Consider the following 22,877-nt stretch of genomic DNA (forward strand, 5'->3'; position numbering starts at 1 on the left):
TTCTTGGAACCCTGCCACTGCTTCAAGAGAACCATCTTGGCTGGCCTGCTGGAGAATGAGACACTACACAGAGCACAGCTGAGTCACCCTGTTGTCCCAACTAAGGCCCTAGGCACATGCAAGAGCACAGCTCAGATCAGCAAAGTCACTGAGTAAGTCCACGGCTGACTGCAGACACATGGGGTAAGTCCTACCCAGACCCACCCAGACCCACCCACCCAGAACTACCCAGCTGATCCACAGACTCATAAGTAAAAATAAACATTTAGTACTGTAGGTCTGAGGGTCTGTGGTTGTTTATTATGCAGCGCTACTGTGACAACAGGTAACAGACACAGGCACTTGGGCTTGGAATTTAGTCCATGGTAATTTTCAGTGGGCCCTCAGGTGTGGAGGTTGAAGCAAATGAGTCCTTTTCTCTCATCTTCTTTTTTTTTTTTTTTTAAGATTTTATTTATTCATGAGAGACACAGAGAGGGGCAGAGACAGTGGCAGAGGGAGAAGCAGGCTCCACACAGGAGCCTGATGTGGGATTTGATCCCGGGACTCCAGGATCACGCCCCGGGTCGAAGGCAGGCACCAAACTGTTGAGTCACCCAGGGATCCCTCCCATCTTCAAATATATACCATCTGCCTCAACCCATCGCTCTAGGTGTCAGGCAAGAGCGGCAGAGAGAAGACAGCCTTCCCATATTGACCTTACGAATCACGTAAGGACCCACTATTTTCATACGGGCACGGTGTGTCAAGGTGTAGTGACTTTTCCCTTGGGTCTTTAGGAATGAAGCAGTGATTCCTAAATAATGATCTCATCGTACAAAGAAATTAAAATGATGTGGGATGCTGCAGAAGGGCACACTCTTGAGACAAAGGATTATTTACCTTTGTGTTCCAGTCTGGATGTTACAGGTTTTCCGTGGGCCAGAACGAGACCCAATTCACCCGCTTCATTCACCTTAGGGGCTAATAAACAACATTTGATCAGTTAAGAAAAACCCTGAACCCTCACATGCTAAGAATGAATGAATGAATGAATGAATGAATGAATGAAGAGAGTTTTATCATGTATTCTAATTATAGAATATGGAAGGGCAGTTCCCTTAACATTCCCAAAGCATTCATATTGGTTCCAGTTTCCTCGTCTAGAACATCGTTTTCCAAAGATGTCCTAAACACCTACACTAGTAACGTGTCCCTTCTCACCAGGTTTGGAAGTGTGCTTTCTCGAGATTTTCACTCTCTGTTAGAGGAGATGATGCCATTGGTATGCTACTTCTTGCAGAGGTGGGCCTGGGTCTACCGTTTATTTGGTTCAATCGAACAGCTATGGAGCCAAGGACAGACAAGGCAAAAACACCCCAGAGGCAGCAACAAATGCCCGGTGAGAAAGAAATGCAAAGTCTCAGCGTGGGGACATTGAGGGGTTAATATGGAAAGTACCCTGGAGGGGCTGAGACTTATGGTGGGTTCCACAGAGCAGCCAGTGAGAAGGGCAGTCATCCAATTCATAGAGAAAACTTAAGCTCTTCTATAGAATGTTCCTCCCTACAACAGTCATTTGGGCTATTTATTTTTAAAGATTTTATTTATTTATGAGAGACACAGAGAGAGCGCGAGAGAGGCAGAGACACAGGCAGGGGGAGAAGCAGGCTCCATGCAGGGAGCCCAATATGGGACTCGATCCGGGTCTCCAGGATCAGGCCCTGGGCCGAAGGCGGCGCTAAACCGCTGAGCCACCGGGGCTGCCCTCATTTGGGCTATTTAAAGTGTAGTCACACAACTGTGAAATTCCCCTTGCACCAGCGGACCTGTCAAAAGTGCCTTCAAGAAGTAAAAAAGCGGGGACGCCTGGGTGGCTCAGCGGTTGAGTGTCTGTCTTCGGCTTAGGGTGTGATCCTGGAGTCACAGGATCAAGTCCCACATCGGGCTCCCTGCATGGAGCCTGTTTCTCCCTCTGCCTATGTCTCTGCCTCTCCCTCTGGGTCTCTCATGGATAAATAAATAAAATCTTTAAAAAAAAAAAAAAGTAAAAAGGCGGAGCTTGGCAGATCCACCTGGATCCGGGGTGTCTCTGGTTTGAGGGTGTGCTGCGTGGAGAGGTGGGGAGTCAGACAACTGTGCTCACGGGGCAAGCAAGTGTGCTTGGCTGAGAGCAGAAAGAGGGTCTGCATCAAATAGGAAACCCCCCGGGGGAAGGGGGAAGGACTTCTATCCTCCTTGTTTCCCACAGCAGCAAATTTGATTTGGGATCTGCAGAAGATGTTAATTTCCAGACCTTACAGAGAACCCTGCTTCTTAAGCATCAGCACTGAACCCAATTTTACTTCAGGCATGGAGCTGTCTCATCTTCTTTCACTTGTCAGGAGAAATCACAATTCATTTTTCATAAAATGTGTAAAATAACAAAACTGTTACTCACAGAACACATCTCCTCGAAGGCTTTGCTCCCGCTCCACGTGGTTCTTCAGGGCTTTCTCATATTTTTCCTCTTCCTCAAGCCCCCCTTTATTTCTCTCTTCTTTCTGTTTCTTTCCTCCATTAGAGGTCCTAGCTCTGGAAACAGTCTCTTCAGGGTTGAGGGGCCACAAGTTAACCTTTGGCGCAGGGGTTCCAGAAGGTTCTGTGATGACATTTTTAATTTTTACCTTTTTTTTCATGCTGTTTTTGTGAGCCAGCAACTTCTTGATTCTGTCTTTGATGGTACCAGGTGCTCTGAGGACTTCCTTCACAGAATTTTCAGGGATTACTAAAATAAATAAGAAAGGTGAGAAGTTTCCATTTGGCTGTTAATTAGGTCACTCATGAAAAAAGGAGCATTTAAAGTGCGGTCGATGAATGCTTCCAGAATCAACCCACAGTAGGCTCCCATCCAACATAGGGTGTGAACTCACAACCCTGAGACCGAGAGTCATGCGCTTTACCAACTGAGCCAGCCAGGCACTCTGCCACCACTTGATATTTTAGGAAGAACTATATTTGAAGCAGTTCCAATGTTATGGTAGTGTCTTCCATACCTTTCATTACAGGACACACTTTTGTTTTGCCTCAGAGATCACGAAAATCAGATAAATACCTGCTCGCCCCAGGGTGGGCTACAGATTCCACAGTGATGGATTTTCCAGGGTCCTCTACTATTTCTGTGTTCACACTGGTATTCTTCAACGCTGGTGTTGTCCAGCAACCCTACTGATTTGTCCAAATTTGACGTACCAAGATTACAGCTCTAGCAATAGGTCGAACCATATAACTTGCCAATAATGGACCACTTGTAATACAAAAATGGGGACTTCTGGTTCAATGTATACATATCCAATTGTTCTTCCCTATTCTCGCTCCCCTTTGAGTCTCTTCATCTCAATCAACTACTATCTAAAACTAAATGATTTTATTTATTGAATATTTAGAGAGACTGCTGTATTTACTATCTTATACTCATTTTTTATTTCTCACCACTAAATTAAGTTGCTTTTAAAAATACACTTCTGGGACACCTCGGTGGTTCTGTGGTTGAGCATCTGCCTTTGGCTTAGGGCGTGATCCCAGAGTCCCAGGATCGAGTCCCACATTAGGCTCCCTGCAGGGAGCCTGCTTCTCCCTCTGCCTGTGTCTTTGCCTCTGTGTCTCTCATGAATAAATAAGTAAAATATTTTTTTTAAGGTACTGCTAAAAAAATAAAATAAAATAATGCACTTCTAGGTTGATTCCTCTTACCCTCTAGTGGACCAATGTCGGGGGTGGGGGGGGTGGGGAGAGGGATGCAGAATGTAGAGAATACAAGAGGTAGAAGAATGGTCATTTAGCCCAACACCTTTGTTTTGTAGATGAGACAACTGGGTGATGTTGAGTCACTTGCCTAAAGTCACTCAGCTACCTGGGGCAGAGTTAGAATTTGAGGTGTCAAGAAGATGAATGATTCCTTTTCTAGCCCAATGGTTTATTCCTGCTTTAAGGTTAAGGGTTACTTTTCTCTAGACTGGTTCAAATTCCTTGAGATCTAGAGTCCAAAGATGCATGCCTCCTTTCCAGGGATCTACTCATGATAATTAAGAACTGATGTAAAAAAAAAAAAAAAGTAATTTTTAAAGAATTGGGCAGCCCGGGTGGCTCAGCAGTTTAGCACCGCTTTCAGCCCAGGTTGTGATCCTGGAGACCCAGAATCGTGTCCCACATCGGGCTCCCTGCATGGAGCCTGCTTCTCCCTCTGCCTGTGTCTCTGCCTCTCTCTGTCTCTCTCATGAATAAATAAATAAAATCTTTAAAAAAAGAATTAAAAACACTGATCTTTAACATCAGATATATTGTCCTTTTATAAAATATCTAGGCATATGCCAGTCTAAGACTAGGCAAGAAAGGGTCTAACGACACCTGAACCAATTCACTCAATTCTACTACTTGGACATAGTTAAAGAGGAAAACGATATAAGGGAGGAGACATTAAGTTCAGTGCCTACAAAGAATGCTAGAAAAATAAATTGGATTGGGATTTTATTGGAATATTTTTCTTGGCAATCTTCTAGTCTCTTCTCCCACTCAGTTCCTTCTCCATCGTTTGGCTGATTCAATCTCTACCAAAGGGGTAGAAAAATAAATGAGGCAAAGTCTATACTATTTTGGAAAATCAAAAGAAGAAGGAACGATGCTTTGAAAATATACATATAGCTCTTAATACATTGCTTTTACTTTGAAATCAACCTAAAGCTGTTATGGCAAGAAGTACATTTCCCTTTTCAATGAAACGTTCTAGCTATTTATCAGTGTGGCAGTCTGCAGATACGGGTTGGAAACCAACGCCTAGTACTACAAGTAACGCATCATTACTCATTTTCCTGACCTTCAGATGGCCTGTTTCAGCTTCTCTGCAAGAGGCTGCATGTTAAGTTTTGACTGGTGCTGATCATATGGACCTTCCTCTGGAGGTCCCATTGTGTAATTTTGTCGACAGTTCCCTGAATCTTTTCCGGAGCCCTCACATGAAAAATTAACAGGAAACATTCATTCCCTGGAAATTTCCTTCATGCAATCAGTAACATAAAACTAAGGGCCTTTACTAAATAAATAGGAAGAGGGTTTCAACCCACATCAGGCAAACCTAAACATCTGCTTGCAGTTTCTGCTTTGAAGTTTTGATTTTTCCTATTGAAAAAAAATCAAACCATTGCAACCCTTGTGTGTCAACAATTTCACTCCTATAATATGTAAAAAGAGCTGAGGCAAGGGATAAAAGCTAGGCATGTGCATGACTATCAATGGATAGATGTGGCTTTATCTAGGTATTGGTGGTTCCAACTTGACTTAATTGGTGATTGTTTTTCTTAAAAGTTTCTCGATTAGGAGCACCTGGGTGGCTCAGTGGTTGAGTGTCTGCCTTCCACTCAGGTCGTGATTCCAGGGTCCTGGGATCGAGTCCCACATTGGGCTCCCCGCAGGGAGCTGGCTTCTCCCTCTTGCCTATGTCTCTGCCTCTCTCTCTCAGTGTGTCTCTCATGAATAAATAAAATATTTTAAAAATAAAATAAATGAGCAAATACACGTCAATTACTACAATGAGTGCCCAACATAGTTTTGGCCTGTTTGCTATTATTTTTATTAATTTATTTTTAAAAGATTTTATTTGAGAGAGGCTGTGTGTGTGAGCTGGAGGGAGAAGAAGAGAGAATCTGAGGCAGACTTTGAGCTGAGTGCAGAACCCAATGTGGGACTCGATCCCATGACGCTGAGATTGTGACCTGAACTGAAACCAAGAGTCAGATGCTTAACCGACTGAGCCACCAAAATGCCCCTGTTTGCTATTACTTTTTAAAATTCACCACCAGAATATTTAAAATCTTTTAGTGAGTTAAAAAGATATTTTTTTCTAGGACATACACTCAAACTTCTAATGTTTATATCATAATTGAAAGAAGAAAATTGGAATGGCCCTTTGTAGCAATGCCTATGATCTTGAATATGCAGTCTATAAATTGAATTAAATCAGAAGCACATTTCTAATGACTAAGGAAATTGTTTTTTTTTAAAGATTTTATTTATTTCTTCATGAGAAACGGAGAGAGAGAGAGAGAGAGAGGCAGAGACACAGGCAGAGGGAGAAGCAGGCCCCATGCAGGGAGCCCGACGTGGGACTCAATCCCGGGTCTCCAGGATTAGGCCCTGGGCCAAAGGCAGGCACTAAACCACTGGGCCACCGGGGCTGCCCCCCCCCCTTTTTTTTCAGTGGGAACAACTGTTGAATTCTGGTAAAGAAGCCATTACCACTATTACTCTTAGTACTAGCGCACAATTATTGAGCATTTAATATATTCTGGGCTGGAACTAAGCCCTTTATATGGACATTTATTTATTTTGTATGGACTATTTCATGTAATCATCAAAAGAATATTAAGGGCCAGATACTATTATATTTATTTTGCAGATGTGGGAACCAAAGCACTAAAGGTTAAATTGTTTACAGCCCACAGATAGTATGCCAGGGAGCCAAGAGTTAAGCCAAGGTAATGGGATTCTAGAAGCCATGCTAGTAAAAAAATGACAGTTTCCTTTCCTAAATTGACCTACTACTCAAGTCAGGTAATCATCAAAGTTTTGATTTGCTTAGAATAAGTAGAGCTACTGTCAAATTAAGACCAAATTATCTAACAGTGTATTGTTAACCCTCACATATATTAGACCAGGAAAAATCCATACATGTCTACATTTAGGGAACTCCTTCCCCTGGGTAATATGTGCATAAGGACAATCTTACTAACTCCTCTTTTTTTTTCTTGTTTGAGAGAGGATGAGAGGGAGAGAAAAAATCTTAAGCAAGCTCGATGCCTAGTGCAGAGCCCAATGTGGGGCTCCATCTAACCACCCTGAGATCAATGACCTGAGCCGAAATCAAGAGTTGGTTGCTTACCTGACTGAGCCACCCAGGCCCTAACTCCTCCTCTGTATTGTAACACAGAGTCTGGACTTTTGCAAAAACAATGAACTTGGGGGATCCCTGGGTGGCTCAGCGGTTTAGTGCCTGCCTTTGGCCCAGGGCATGATTTTGGAGTTCCAGGATCGAGTCCCGTGTCGGGCTCCCTGCATGGAGCCTGCTTCTCCCTCTGCCTGTGTCTCTGCCTCTCTCACTCTCTCTGGGTCTCTCATGAATAAATAAATAAAATCTTTGAAAAAAAAAACGAACTCAAAAGTTGGTATATCAATGCCATATATTATACCGTATATAATGCCATATATTATAAATTATAACAATTTATGTGCATACAAATGTATTTTACAACATAACATTTTATGATGCTGTATGGTAATTAGATGCGAGTCTCTCAGTTTTTTTTGTATGACTTTCCTATGCACAGAAGAGTGAATTTTGGGCCATCCTTTAAGCAGTGTGGTTAGGAGTCTGTTAGGATCAATTTTCAACAGAGACATGGCTATTTATTTTACAGAGAATCAAAGCAGACCGGAAAGGGCTGGGCAAGTACTACAGTGAATGACCCAAAGATCATTTTCTCTTTTAAATAAACACTGGTGAAAGATGAAAGAAAAAATTCAGTTGCAGAATGGACAAAAAAAACAAAATGGTTTCAGGGTATCAAACAGAACATTGTGATGAGTTTGAGGTCTCAGAGAATAAAGGAAAATTTGTTTTACCCAAGAATATGCCTAAAGCTGGATGGTCAGACTAAAACAGAAGTCCTCTTGACACAAGAAGTGTTTGTGTTGATGTGGGATTTAGAATTTAAAAATGCTGGAGGACAATACAGAAAATGTGAGCTGCAAACAGCTATTCTGCTGCATGCTTAGGGGTGCTGCCTTCATTCGGACATTAATAACACACTATGAGGGTCCCTGGGTGGCTCAGTTGGTTAAGCGTCTGACTCTTGATCTTGGCTCAGGTCATGATCTTGGGGTCGTGAGACTGAGCCCCACATTGGGCTCCACGCTCAGCAAGGAGTCTGCTTGTGATTCTTTCTCCCTCTGCCCCTCCACCCATTCACACGTTCTCTTCCTAAAATAAATAAGTAAAATCTTTTTAAAAAATGACACATTGGGGTTTCGAAGGTGTTAGATGATCAGGAAGGAAAGTGACTCCAGGTTTATTCTGGGCAGTTATTACTTTGATTCTTAGGCCTGAGGCCAGGGATGGGTATGTGGAGGTGAGCTGTCCACTTGTTGAAACAAGTGTTTTCCTGAGGCATCTCTTTTACATGCAATAGCATTTGTGCATCTCCCTTTACAGAATTGCAGATTAAAGAGTAGCTGGCCTTTAAGAAACAGTTTTTGAAATGGCACGATTAATAACCATAAGTAACTTTATTGAGCATCTACTATGTGCTCAGTTGAACTAAGCTCTCTACCTATATTACCTCCATTCAAACCTTACAATGTACTTGAGAGGTACCTGTTTTAATGAGGGTTCCCCCAAGCAGAAATCTGAAACAAGGATTTGGGTACAGAGGGTTTATCTGGGAGGTGATCCCAGGAGGCGGGGGTAGTGGAAGGAGGAGAGCAAGGCAGGAAGGGAGAAAAGCTAAAGATGGTGCCTCCATGGGCAGGTAATCACTGTGGGTAACGGGCTCCATCCTGTTGGGGACATCTGGGAACCAATGCAGAACAGACCTTGAAACTATCCCATCCTGCGACCATTTGCGGTCCTTAACCAGACTCCTGGCACCCACCATCCAGCGGTTGAGGGCTGTCTTTTCAAAGGGGCTGAGCAGCATTCTAGAGAAAGTGCACGGCCACCTGCAGGGAGCCTGCCTCACTGGAGATAAGGATCTGCAGGGAACTGTTTACCCTGCCTTGCTGAGATTAGGGGGTGCCCAGGGACTGGGGCCTGGCTCATCACAAGCTGCACAGGAGACAACGGAGTTTATTTATTTATTTATTTATTTATTTACTTATTTATTTATTTATTTTTAAAGATTTTATTTAGTTATTCATAAGCGACTCAGAGAGAGGAACAGAGACACAGGCAGAGGGAGAAGCAGGCTCCCTGTGGGGAGCCCGGTGTGGGACTCCATCCCAGGACCCCAGGGTCACAACCTGAGCTGAAGGCAGATGCTCAACCACTGAGCCACCCAGGCGCCCCGAAAATGGAGCTTAGAAGTTTAAAAAAACCTTATTATAGGTCACAGGCAGTAAGGGGCAGAGCTCAGACTGAATCTGATGGTCAAGGGGCTCCTTTCTGCTACCAAATCTGAACGTGTATATCCCAGCCTCACTTGTCTCGGGCCATTTGGGGTAATGACCAACAGCTGAACTGAATCCGGTGGCGAGAAGGAGCCCTTGACCATCATCCAATACAGAAAGCTGATTCACTCAGTTTTCTCTGCAGGGGCCTCTCCAGGTTATGGCATCCCCCCTTCCGATCCAGGCATGCACAGCCCTGCACAGGCAGCCAATCTCTCTTTCTCTGTCTTTGAATAAAGTTCTAGAAGGAGCACAGGGCTCAGGGGGATAGAAACCACAGCACAGAGTTGCCAGAGACTGAGTGGCTCTGTAATCCCACGTTCAGCCCAACGCAGGGGGCCGCACGTGGTGGAATGTGCCCCTGGCAGGGCTCCTGACCCCACTCTCAGCTACCTGGCCGGCATTTGTGAGGGGCTGGAGCCTCCACCCACTGCTCCGAGTCTGCTTTGGGAAGTCACTTTTCTTTCTCATTCCTTAAAGGATCTACAGGCGTCATTTATACTCTTCCACAGTTTCTTCCAGATGAAACGCTGCCCAGTACTTTTGGCACCTCTTCAGAGAGTCTGACTTCCAGCCTCCTCTTCCTTTTGTACACACTCTCGTCCAGCGGCACTCAAGCACAGCCCACTGGGATACTGTGACCTTTTACGGCTGTGCTGCTCAGTGTCATTCACGGGGTGGACACTTTTCTTTTTGCCGTCAGGGGGGCCGCTGTGCTGTGTCATCAGGAGTACTGGCCACACGAGGGCTTGGGACAGGTCAAGGCACTACCTGCAGCCACAGGCGTGGGAGGATGTGGGAGCTCTGCTAAGGGGTATACAGGAGAGTGGAGTTGGGGCAGCAAACAAATCGAGGCACACGATGAGCCAGGGCTAAAAGGCTCAAGAGCAGAAGGATAAACCTGACTTTGAACATTGGAGAGTGAATGTACTGAAATCACTGTTGACTCGCCTCGGTAGACATTCCAATACTCATCAGGATTTCTAGCTCTTTTCATACACGCAGCAGGAGGACGTATTTTTTGCCCCTACTTTCAAGCTAAATGAACTGAGAGCTGCTGTGTGGTTGTCCATGCTTCTTTCCCTGCTGTGACAAACCCTAAGGCCTCAGACTGGTATTGGGGTATCATAAGATGATGGAGCTTCTGCCACGTGGCTCCCTCAGTGACTGCAATGAGAAGAAATGCCTGATGACTCTCTTTAGACATAGTATGAATGAGAAATAAGCTACTGTTGTTGTCATAGCTCCATAGCAGGGGCATTTTCTGGTTAAATATTTGGTTTATCAATTTAAACTTTTTAAACCACCTAAACATTAAAGAATTCACCAACAAGAACAATGAGAATCTTTGCTAAAAATGTGAATCCAGGGCACCTGGGTAGCTCAGTTGGTAAAGCGTCTGCCTTCAGTTCAGGTTATGACCCCAGGGTGCTGGGATCAAGCCCCATGGCAGGTTCCCTGCTCAGTGAGGAGTCTGCTTCTTCCTCTTCCTCTGTCCCTCCCCCTGCTCATGTTCTCTCTCTCTCAAATAAATAAATAAAATCTTTAAAAAACTGTCGATCTAGGGATCCCTGGGTGGCTCAGTGGTTTAGCGCCTGCCTTCGGCCCAGGGTGTGATCCTGGGGTCCCGGGATTGAGCCCCACGTCAGGCTCCCTGCATGGAGCCTGCTTCTCCCTCTGCCTGTGTCTCTGCCTCTCTCTCTGTGTCTCTCATGAATAAATAAATAAAATCTTTTAAAAATATTGTCAATCTAGGTTTGGTGATGACAGATAAAGCGACATCAGCTTCACCGTATTCTTTTGGTTGTGTATTCTGGAAGGAGTTCTGATTTGTGTGGTTGAAGAGTTTGTGGTCCTAAGCCACTGCCACTTTAGGATTGTTTGTTACTGCACAGTAACCTACCCTATCCTGACAGATAGCATTCACACAGTGCCATTTGTCCTTAAATCTTATTTTCAGTATTTGAAAGTAAGTTGTGACCAGATAAATATCCAGAACCTTTGCCAGTGTTGAAGCTTTAGTGCCTAAGACTTCAGTGAGTTATTGAAGATGTGGACCGATTAGCAGAGAAGACAGGACTGAGGCAGAGTTAAAATTTTCAAAGATTGCACACACACGCTATCATACGTGCACACACGAATGGACTCAGAGAGAGACAGAGAGAGAGAAGTGAAAGGAAGAAGGAAAGAGATATGCGAGAATGTTCTACTATGACCCCGTGAGCAAATGCTACTTACCAGAACACTGAAGTCCACTGCCTTTGTATCCCTGCTTGCATTTACACTTGAAGGATCCTGGGGTATTGAGGCAATTGGCATGGAGGCTGCATGTGTGGGTATTCACGGCACATTCATTTATATCTGAAAACGTGAAGGTTTCCCGTGAACAAAAAGACTATCCCTTACGCTTGAGCAACTCCCAGACCAACCACTCAACACTGCCAACAATCCGAGTGGGGCCTGAGAACTGAGAGGTGTTCCAAGCCCGAAGCCTTGGCTCCGAGCCCGGCCTTTGTCTGACACCAGGACACAGGGAGCCGGGGAGCTCCCTGCAGCTCACCACCCCACGGCAATCTTGACTGCTTATCAATACTACTGACATCTGTAAGACGTTTCGGTTTTTTTCTTTACTTTTTCATCCGTCTAATCCAAAATTAAATAACGCTATCAGAAAATAAATTCTACACGTGGAAGGGCTTAACACTCCTAACCAGCAGAGGATAAGGTGGGCTATGACCCGTTGACATCATCTGAATTCATAGGCATTTTGTTCAAAGGCTGCCAGGAGCGGGGTCAGGCTGGTCTGAGCTGGTCTGCTGGATGGAGACCAGGAAAGTTTGCCGAATCCTACCCAAGTGAGAAGTTCATTAGCCCTCCTTTCCATCTCACCTGCTCTCTATGCTTTGGGAGACACATGCAGACAAAAGAGCCCATTGTTTTTAATTTAGCCACCAAAGGAGCTCAGATGCTAATCTGATTCACTTAGAATCACAAGATGTGTTTCTCTTAGAAGCTCACCCCGTGCATTCCCACCTTGCCCAGTGGAAATTCCTAGGGATCAGGAAACAGGCTTCTTCTCTGTGACACAGCGTCAGTGGATTACGAGCTGGATGGGTCCAAGCCCACAAGAAACATGGATTTTTACCAGCCTGCTTAGGTTGGCCTTTGTGTTTAAAAAGATCTGAGTGAAGAGCTACAGAGGGTTCACAAGATGGTCCAAGACGCTGGAACCAACTGTTGCCACAATGCAGTTACACAGGACACGTCCTGGGATGCTCTGGATGGAACGTGAGAGAAATCCTACTTGGCCCCCAACCCATTAGCTTTCCTCGTTGTATAAACATTTGCTCTAAGTGTAACATGAATAACAGGGAGCCTGGATCTCCTTTCACCGTAGTGCAAGCCCCATCCCATGTTCCATCAAGAGCAGAGTGAATGCATCCAAGGGCTCCCAAACACACCACTTAATTTGCTCGTTCAGGCTTGGAATCCCTTCACTAAGGGCCAAAATATTTTATTTCACACAGGTCAGGCCAATAGCTGACAGACCAGACTCAGAAAGTGGCTTCAGGGACCCAGAAAGGGAACATTTTAGGGGATTTGGAGCTGGAACCATGAGAGGGCCAAAAGAGGAAGGGGCATGTGCCTTCATCTCCCTCACACATTTTTCTAAAGCCTCTCCTAAAAGAAATGGCTATGAACAGATCACTGAGATCAAGATCAAATAGGCCTTTTTCCCCCTCCTTTTGTGTATTTTTCCCATTTTTAGCTACATATCTGGAGAATCAAAAAATAAAACCAACCAATTTTTTTAAAAAAACCCACAAAAATCATCTCAAGATATCTGCCCAAATAACAAAACTATATCCACTGCAGTTCCTTACTTTAGACCTTTACTGGTCTGGTGTCATCTAATTCATCTCACCAGAGTTCCCTAAAAGCCAGAAACATGGGATGCCTGGGTGGCTTAGTGGTTGAGCATCTGCCTTCGGCTCCAGACGTGATCCTGTGATTCACATTGGGCTCCCTGCAGGGAGCCTGCTTCTCCCTTTGCCTGTGTCTCTGCCTCTCTGTGTGTCTCTCATGAATAAATAAATAAAATATTTAAAAAAAAAATTTTTAAAGCCAGAAACAAAACAAGTGACATTTCTCGTATTGTTAAACTAGTGAGTACAGTAGACTGTTCAACTACTAGACTGAATCGACCTCAAGATAGTTGTAGACAAAGCCTACAGGTTTGGTGGGGAGAGGGAAAAAGGAGAGGGTGTCACCGACTCACCTACACAGTCGTATCGGCCCCTGACATATTTCAGTTCAAAACCAACATGACATTTGCAGTAGTAGCTTCCGAACGTGTTCACACATCTCCGATTATAAGGGCAGACGGCTTTACTGGAGGCACATTCATCAACGTCTAGGATGTAGAACCAGAAGGTGTCAGTGATAGCAAGAAAAGTGTTCTCCCCCCAAAACACATGTGCGCGCGCACACACACACACACACACACACACACGCAGTTTCTTTGGTAGAAAATTCTGATTATTCTGCTTGCCAACGTGCACCCTCTGGAAAGCATTCTAGATGCCCTCAGCACACTCACAGCTCCTCCTTTTATGTGTTTCCATGGCGTTGTACATCTCGTTTTAGAGACATTGTCTCACTGTCCTGTCACTACTCACATTCACATCTGGTAGGCCCTGGCTCTTTTGGGGCTGAGAGCATATGTCTGGCGCTTGGTACGGAGACATTACTGCTTGTTGATGGAAGTAATATTTTTCCAGCTATGAATATTGTAGAGTGTGTACAATTTTTGAACTACATGTTAAGCAAACAGATACATACCTTAAATACTGTCTTCTACGGAAGAATTATTAGCAAGCTCCCCAAGGCTCCTACAATACTGACCCAAGTACCAGAGAGGTAGTTTCCTACATCGGCACTTAAACATAAAGGGTGGGTCAAGTGTAATGATGCCATGATGTAACTTAGCAGACAACAGGCTTCCTTGCTTTCCTTGAGAGTCAGGTTACCAGGGGGCTGGCAGCTATGCTGGCCAAAATATCCAGACTCAGGCTTTGCTTTCACTTTAAGATGACAAATCGAATAGATGTTGTATGTTGTTAATTTGGACCTGTGGTTAAACAGGCAAGTTGATGCTGGCTCACTGTTCTCTTTGCATTCTTAAAATCCTAAATACGTGCTGGATTGACCAAAATAATTCTGCAGTGACCACTTTCGTGCAGATAAAAACTGGATTCAGTTTGGTCAAGCATGAGCCTTGTCATAGAAATCTTATTTCACCGAAGAACACTAAACCCTGTGAATCTAATGAAATCTGATTACTCTCAGAGAGCAGGGCCAAAATTTTAATTTTACAGGGATTTTTTTTAAGTATTTAACTGATTTAGGACCTATCTGGCTGAACTTTCTAAATGCAGCTTATCAAGGTATGAAACAGATACACAATTCATTTGGGATAAATAAATGTCCAGCACCCTGACTGAGAAATATTTCCTTTTTTTTGAGAAATATTTCTATTGCAGTAAATAAATAAGAATATGAAATTGCAGTGATATTTGCTTATTTAAGCAAAAAAGAGTAAGAACTCTTTCAACATTCTGATTTGATTTGTTGTCGGCTCACTTGCATATAAGCACAGAGCTACGAGTATATACAGTTTGGTTCCTGAACAGAGTGCAAATCCACAAGGGAACTAAGGCAGAAAGTGTTGCCTTAGTCACTAAGGATTGAGGCCCCTGCCCCCCCCAACACTCCCACATACCCCTCTTCCCCACAATAAACAGGAGTTGGTGCATAAATCCCCAGTGCCCTTGACCCAGGAGGAAACCTGGTGGTAGCTACCCCCCCATCCCCCTCCCACACCATCCCCCTCCCACCCTCTCCCTGTCTCCTAGAGGGGCATAGATGCTCAACCTGTTCCTTGAATTCACTCCCTGGTGGAGCCTTCCCTCACCTCCTCCTCAACCAGCATTCCCTGGGATCACCTCCCAAATCAACTACTTGCTCAGGATCACTTATGTGGGATCCAAAACTAAGACCCAAAATAAGACAGGGGAGAGCAAGAGACCAAATTCTAATCCACTGATTTAACTAAATTCAAAGTTATAAAGGATGGCTCTATCTCCTCCTTTAATATCATGGATTTAATCTGCTCATCCCTCCAAGCAGAAATGATTTTAGAATACTTAGTTCTTATCTCTTAGAGCAACCTTTAAAGACAATGGGAAATTAGTTACTTGCTAACATAAACAATGTAGAAAGGATATAGATATTCTCTATAGTCTTAGATCTAAAAAAAAATAATAAGTGAATGCATTTTTTGTAGGAAGATATTAGCTAGAACCCAAAATGAGCCCAATGGCCCTTGGGACTTTATTCACTGAATGACAGATGACAGTAAGTAGCAGGTTTCTGTGGTAACTGAAGTAAAACATGCAGGGTAAATATACTAAAATAAAAGAAAACCCTTTTTCCACTATGGCACTAGTCAATCCCAAAGGGACAGGGAAGTATTCTTTCCGGCATCCCAAAGTGTGTCTAGAGTCGATGTTGCTACTCGTCTCAGAAATGGGCATAAATCGGAACTTTCAGGAACTTTCAGTATAGCTAACAAGCAGATTGTGCTGAATGGCAAAGAAGGAATTCAGTGGAGGGGGAAGGAGGAGGAGAGGTGAGTCCTGCTGCCCTACCTATGCAAACTCTTCCATTTGGAGCCAGGCGGAGGCCCGAGGATGGACAGAGACAGCGCGGCCCTTCCTCCGTGTCTTCGCAGCTGTACTGGCAGTTTGTCATGGCACACGTCCTGGAGTCTGAAAATGTAGGCAAGCATTAGCCTTTTCCTCCCGAGCTGGTACAAAAGCACTCACTGACAAATGATCTCTGCATTCTAGGACTTTCGGGGGCAATATGTGGGATGTGTTGGATAAGCGTCATTGCCTAAGACCCACATGGAACCCGGGCAAGGGTGGTGTCTCGGGAGCCCCACGGTCTGTTTTGTTGGCTGGTGTATTAAATTTGCCTGTCTTTAAGCGGGGCCTGCACCCCTTGGCTATCAAAGACTCATCTTTCTCTCATATATTCTCTCATCATGCCTTGATGTTACCTGGGTGGCCTCTCTTGGGGGAAATGCAACCTCGGATGGAGATGATCAATCTGAGTAATTAGGGTCAAAAAAATCCGTCCTACAGATCTCTCCATACATACCTAGCCTCAATGAGAGTCACTCAAGCCATGAGACCTGGTCGTTTACATGCCTGTATTAAAACATGCGGCAAGTATGACCGACTGCCTGCCCAAAAGCCATCCTGGACCCCTTGTCCTTTCATCACAACCATCATTGAAGCTAGAATGCCAATTACTAGTCTTCATCCCACCTTCCCTTGCAGCAACAAAGGGTGGCCACAGGACCCAGCTGTGGCCGAAGAGATATAAAAATAAGTCTGCTGGAGGGAGTGGGGCTTCTGGAAAAGATGCTACTGCGTGATGAAAGGGAGAAGCATGAGAGTCATTCATTCATTCCTTGGCATTGTTCCTTTCCCCTTTGTCAGGCCTCCCTTAAATGTATGTGTGATAATCTGGAGCTGGGGCAGCCATCTTGTGACAAGAGGCAACAAACATGAGAATAAAATCAGTACCCTGAGGATGGCAGGCAGTGAGTCCTTGCTGAGCCGTGCAGGCGGGAACAGCCTGCCTCCAGCCTTTTTCATAAATGAGATAATTTAGGTGGATTTTTCTGTCACTTGTTGCCAAACACAACTTTTCCCACAAAAATGCACTTCCTTAGCAGAAGTCTACTATATATGGATCACAGGTATCTCCAACAGGCAAGTGCAGTGAGTACACTTCCTTTGTCCAGCACCATCCGTAACATGTCCATCACCCAGCGGGCAGAAGAGACTGCCAGGGACCAGGTGTATTAAAATCAGGAGAGAAAAAATAAATAAATAAAATAAAATCAGGAGAGATATCCAGGGCTCCCGGGACACTTGGAGCTATAAACAGGGAGGCCTGGGCAACCCTTCCACATACAGCTATAGGCAAAGAGGGAATAAGGATAGATACACAGGTCAACGTAAGGTACCAAACACCTACCAATGGTAACATTTCTCATTTATTCTCTTTTCTTTTTGTCTTCTTTTAAAATTTACCTAATTCTATCCTTCCATTTGGGATCACATCCTTTTTTGGGGGCACTGATTAGCCTTTCATGGAATGTTTCAAAACGTCCACTAGCATAGATCTTTTTAAAAATGTTAAGTGATGACTGTAAAAACCTAGATAGTGGTTCCTGTGATGGGGTAGTAAGGGAGGTTCTGGCAAAGTTCTCTTGGTATTGGTTACATGGGTGCTCACCTTATAAGAGTTTGTTCAACTATGTATTATGTTATATATAATATCTATTATATGTGTATTTGTCTCTTGTAGGTTTCTGTTTAATTCATAAGAATAAGAATTTTTTAAAAAGACTTTGAATGTCTGCTTTATCTCTTAAGCCTCCTGCCAACAGAGGATCTAGGTGACTGGTGGTGTTGGGGCCTTTTGCGAAGGATGGAAAGCATAAGGACAAACCCGGGGAGCAGCAAGCTGGGCACCAGCCAAGAGTGTCTAACTGCAGCAAAGCCCCAGATGGCCTAGGGACTCCATAACTCTAACCAGAGGAAGCTAGCAGAGGCCGTAAGGTCCAGGTTTGTTGGGGGGTGTATTACAGAGGAAAGACAGATGGAAGGGGGGAGGAAAGAAGAAGGGAAGAAGGGAGGAGGGGAGGAAGGGAGCCAGGCAGGGAGGATGGGTTTGTCTTTCAGCTGCAACAGTAAACCTGAAAAGCCTTCCCTCTGGATAAATGAATGGATATACTCTTACCTCCCACAGGACATGGGTTTCTCTTTATCACAGAAGGGCTTTTCTTTTCAGGAATGTGAATCGGAATGTATTTCCAACAGGAGTCACTGATCTTTGAGCATGGGGCAAGGGGCGTGAGAAAGGCAGTCGGTGGGAAGAACTGATGTCCTGAGATGGAATTTAAATGTATCACCTTCCTAAAACAATACGCTTATTTTCATGAGGAAACCCCATACAACCCTGTATACAGAGAGATGTACAGCATTTACTTTTCTCCCCAATTAGCCTTTCTTTAAAAAGCAGGTGTCCAGGACAGGCAAATCCAGAGACAGATAGTAGGTTAGTGGTTTCGGGGTGGGGGTGGCGGTGGTGGTGCTGGGGAGGAAGCATGGGGAGTGATTGCTAACGGGCACAGGGTTTTCTTTTGGGGTGATGAGGATGTTCTAGAATTAGATAGTGGTGATATTCGTACAACACTGTAAGTGTACTAAACACCACTGAATTGTACAGTTTAAAATGGTGAATTTCATGTTATATGTATTTTACCATGATGTTCCTTTTTAAAAAAAGATTGTTCGTATGACAAACAATCAAGTCTCCAAGGATGACCATGAGCCGCCTGGCTGTTGAAACTCACTTGCACATGTGGCATCCGGCATGAGCATGTGGCCGCTGAGGCAAAAGCACTTATAGCTCCCATGCGTATTCACACATCTGTGCTGGCACGGCCGGGGCTTTATGCCACACTCGTTCACATCTGCAGGGGAGAGGCAGAAAAGAAGAAAGGCTAACCGGATCAGATAATATCAAGATGTAGAGTTATGTTGGCCTCCCTGCACCCCTGCTGGTGGGGGGTGGTTACGTGGGGGCAATGACTCGCCTCCTCTCCAATCGCCAGTAAAAGCACCACTCTGAAGGTCTAGTGAAGCTGTGGAGCAAACCAAAGGACGGTGCACTGTCAGGGGAGGCAAATGGCCACAGCCAATTTGGAAAACTGTTTGTAGAACCTGCTCTAGCTAGAGACACGTACACCCATGACCTAGCAATTCCGCTCCCGGGTCGATCCCCAACAGCGGCATGGATATGCCCCCACCAAAAAAACATGGACTAAAATGATCACTGTAGCACTGTTCTTAATAGCCCCACGCTGGAGAGAAGCCAAACACCTCCAGACAGGAGGCGAGATAGAGGACTTGTATACTCGCGCAAAGGAATACGATATAGCAACGAGGCTGGACAAACTCTAGCTCCAAGCAACAACGGATGAAGCTCAAGACTGGGAGAGTGAGTAGAATAAGCTGGAGATCAAAGAGTACATTAAAAATCAGGCAAGGGGGCAGCCCGGGTGGCCCAGCGTTTTACCGCCGCCTTTGGCCCAGGGCATGATCCTGGAGACCCGGGATCGAGTCCCACATCGGGCTCCCTGCATGGAGCCTGCTTCTCCCTCTGCCTGTGTCTCTGCCCCTCTCTCTCTCTCTCTGTGTCTCTCATGAATAAATAAATAAAATCTTAAAAAAAAAGTCAGACAAGGGATGTCTGGCTGGCTCAGTCAGTGGAGCATGCAGCTCTTGGTCTCAGGGTTGTGAGTCTGAGCCCCACCTTGGGTATACAGAGGACTTAAAAATAAAATCTTTAGAAAAAGGTCAGACACAGGGGTGCCTGGGGGGCTTGGTCGGTTAACTGTCTGCTGTCGGCTCAGGTTATGATCTCAGGGTCCTGGGATCAAGTCCTGTGTTGGGTGCCCTGCTCAGCAGGGAACCTGCTCCTTCCTCTCCTTCTGCTCCTTCCCCTCTACTTGTGCTCACTCTAATAAATAATAAATAAATAAATAAATAAATAAATAAATAAATAAATAAATAAAATCTTTAAAAAAAAAAGTCAGGCCCAACTAATCTATGATGTAAAAGGTCAAGATAGAGTTCCTTATTGGGGGTGGGGGGCAAACCGCTGCAGGGGAGAGGGAGGGGCCTTCGGGAAGGCTATTACGTTTCTTCCACGTTGCTTACATGGATGTATTTGAAAATTCACTGGGCAGTACGCTGTTGATATATGCACAATTCTCTGTGTGTAAGACTTGAATAAAAGCTAGCAATACAACGTAGACACGTTAGCCTTTAGTACTGTCCCGGGCAGCCCAGGACAGGCGCCCACGGCAACACCTCCATTCAGTGGTTACTGTTCTGGGCGAACTTGTGTTGGCTCACACCCTTACAGAGGGGGCCCTGGCAGGCAGCTATGGATGGTGAGGCTGCAGGACAACATGGAAGCCTGGGAGGCTCTGCTCTAAATGCCAATAATGGTTATTTCCAGGTGGTAAGATTGAGGGTGACTTTCTTCTCTGAGCTTTACAGTATTTCCTAAAACGAATTTATTTTTTTATTTTTTATTTTTTTTCTAAAACGAGTTTAAATACTAAGAATGAATGCCTTTTTGGGGTGCCTGGGTGGTCACAGGTTAAGCATCTGACTCCTATTTTTGGCTCAGGTGGTGGTCCCAAGGTCCTGGGATCAAGCCCTGCAATGAGCTCTGCGTTTAGTGGGGAGTCTGCTTGAGAATATCTCCCTCTCCTTCTGCCCCTCCTCTCTCTCTCTCTCAAAAAAAAGAGTTACTTTTTTATTAAAAGAAAAAATTATATAGAAGGAAAATAAAACTTCAAAAGCGATCATGGGTAGAGGAGCTTATCTTTGGAAATGTGGTCATGTGGATGCCTCTTGGCTTAACTCCTTCAAGGAAAATACAGAAAGGAGCAAAGAACCAAATTCTACGCAAGCCCAAAATTCAGCAGGGTGACAGGCAAAGCATGTCTTTCTTAAAAATAAAGAAGTGGCTGCTTTCGCCTCTGACAAGAACCTTATACAGGAATTTTTTGACATCTTAGTGGGATATTTGGAAGTCCTTCTCCATTGCTTATCCCCTCTACTCTACCTTGTCCTGTGTGGATTCTAACTCGTTCAAAAAGAGGAACTGGAAAAAGCTGATTGGACATTAATGGGAAGCCCATAAATACCCCATCACTTGGCCCTAAATCAGAGGTGATCCACTCGTCGCTTGGAAGAAGCATTTGGGGGAAAGACAGCACAGTGGAGGGCTGAGGCCTGTCACCATTAATAGATCTATATGGACTTTGATCAGGCCACCAGAGGGCCAGGAAAGCTGTGGGAGGAGACAGACAGTCCAGAACCCGAGCCAACTAGACTGCTCCCTCAACACTAATATTTTACTGGGAATTGAAAGCCAACACGAGGATCCCTGGGTGGCGCAGCGGTTTAGCGCCTGCCTTTGGCCCGGGGCGCGATCCTGGAGACCCGGGATCGAATCCCACGTCGGGCTCCCGGTGCATGGAGCCTGCTTCTCCCTCTGCCTGTGTCTCTGCCTCTCTCTCTCTCTCTGTGTGACTATCATAAATAAATAAAAAAATTAAAAAAAAAAAGTTGAAAGCCAACACGAAAAATATCTTCTCTATTCCAAACCTCTGCAGAAGGCATCTTGGTACAGAATCCAAGACAATATGGAGAAGCAGTTTTTCTGGTGTGAACCCTGCTGGGTAAGGGATACAGCTGGATTATTACTTAGGAGAGCACGATTCTTGGTGCACTTCTCTCAAGCAGGTGGATGTGCTTCTAAGGAGCACCTTAGGGCGCTGGCCTCTGTGCTGGTGTTGGGACATCAGAGATTCACAAGCTCCCCTCTGAGGCTGCAGGGCTGGCAGCTATTTCAGTTTAGGTAGCTAACCTCTGGGCTTGGCAGCAAGGCCCCGGGGGGTGGTGGGCAGAGTGGAGGGACTGCCTGCCCGTCTCTGGGACTCCATCTGTCCCTCCAGAACCCTGGCAGCCCTAAGGACAGCTGAACTTGATGTGCTGCCCTTTGCTCAACTGCATTATAGGACTGGGGACACTTTCTTAATTATGGCAGGTTTCTTCAAGCCAGGGTCTCTTGGCCTTAGCACTGCTAACATTTGGGTCAGATCATTCTGTTATGGGGCTGCCCTGTGCACCGTAAGAGGCTCAGCAGCATCTCTGGGCTCTACCCACTAGATGCCAGTAGCAGCCCCCAAACGTCTTCAGACACTGCCAGACGTCCCCTGGGGTAAGGTTCCCAGATTGAGCAAATAAAAATGCCCAGTTAAATTTGAATTTTAGATAATTGACTAATACTTTTTTAGGAGACATATATCTTATGCAATATTTAAAACCTATGTAACCTATAAAATCATCTGTTGTTTATCAGCAATTTAAATCTAACTTGAGATCTGTATTTTCTCTGGCAAGTAAATGGGGAGTAAAACTGCCCAAGCTGAGAACCACTGTTGTCAATAGTATAAATACCCTCTTTAAGATCTTCAGATAAACAGCTCATGACAAGTCATAAAGTATCTTTTAAAATATGTCAATTATCATAAAATATGCATGTCATTCAACCCCAAAATTCAATTTTTAGACATTTAGCCTATAAAAATACTCAAGGGTGCAGGGATATGTGTAGAATGATGTCTGACTTAGCACTGTCTATAATGGTGAGACATTGGAGACAGGCGGATGAGAATGGTTCAACAAAGTATTTTTTACACAAATGATATTGCATCATTTGCATCAGGGCCAAGAATACAGCCTTAAAAAGCATAAACTAGCTCTGTATGTGCTGACATGCAAAACTGCCCAGGAGAAGCATTTCTGTCTGTAGCGTCACAGAAAAAAGACCACGAGGTGCTCGCCTGGGCAGTGCACGCTGGAAAACTGGAACAACGCAGAGGAGCACTGTCCTGACTTCAGGGGTCAGGGACAAACTGTTCATGCTGGTTTGAGCATGGACTGGGGGTCGGGGGGACACTCCCATTTCTAATTTAA

The 22,877-nt window shown here is 44.8% G+C and overlaps 1 protein-coding gene across 18 annotated transcripts in view; it reads right to left on the reverse strand.

Annotated features, from left to right (window-relative positions):
* Positions 1–22,877, reverse strand: part of EGFL6 (EGF like domain multiple 6) — a 231,127-nt gene that overhangs the window by 12,589 nt on the left and 195,661 nt on the right. For all 18 annotated transcript variants that reach the window (XM_077890049.1, XM_077890047.1, XM_077890037.1 and 15 more), the window contains 6 exons: positions 18,671–18,790; positions 15,885–16,004; positions 13,454–13,588; positions 11,413–11,535; positions 2,420–2,746; positions 883–963 (listed from right to left, as the gene is read on the reverse strand). In XM_077890049.1, coding sequence (XP_077746175.1) covers positions 883–963; positions 2,420–2,746; positions 11,413–11,535; positions 13,454–13,588; positions 15,885–16,004; positions 18,671–18,790 — 906 coding nt within the window. The remainder of the gene's footprint in view (positions 1–882; positions 964–2,419; positions 2,747–11,412; positions 11,536–13,453; positions 13,589–15,884; positions 16,005–18,670; positions 18,791–22,877) is intronic.

The sequence above is a fragment of the Canis aureus genome, chromosome X, assembly GCF_053574225.1.
Source record: "Canis aureus isolate CA01 chromosome X, VMU_Caureus_v.1.0, whole genome shotgun sequence".
Taxonomy (NCBI): Eukaryota; Metazoa; Chordata; class Mammalia; order Carnivora; family Canidae; genus Canis; species Canis aureus.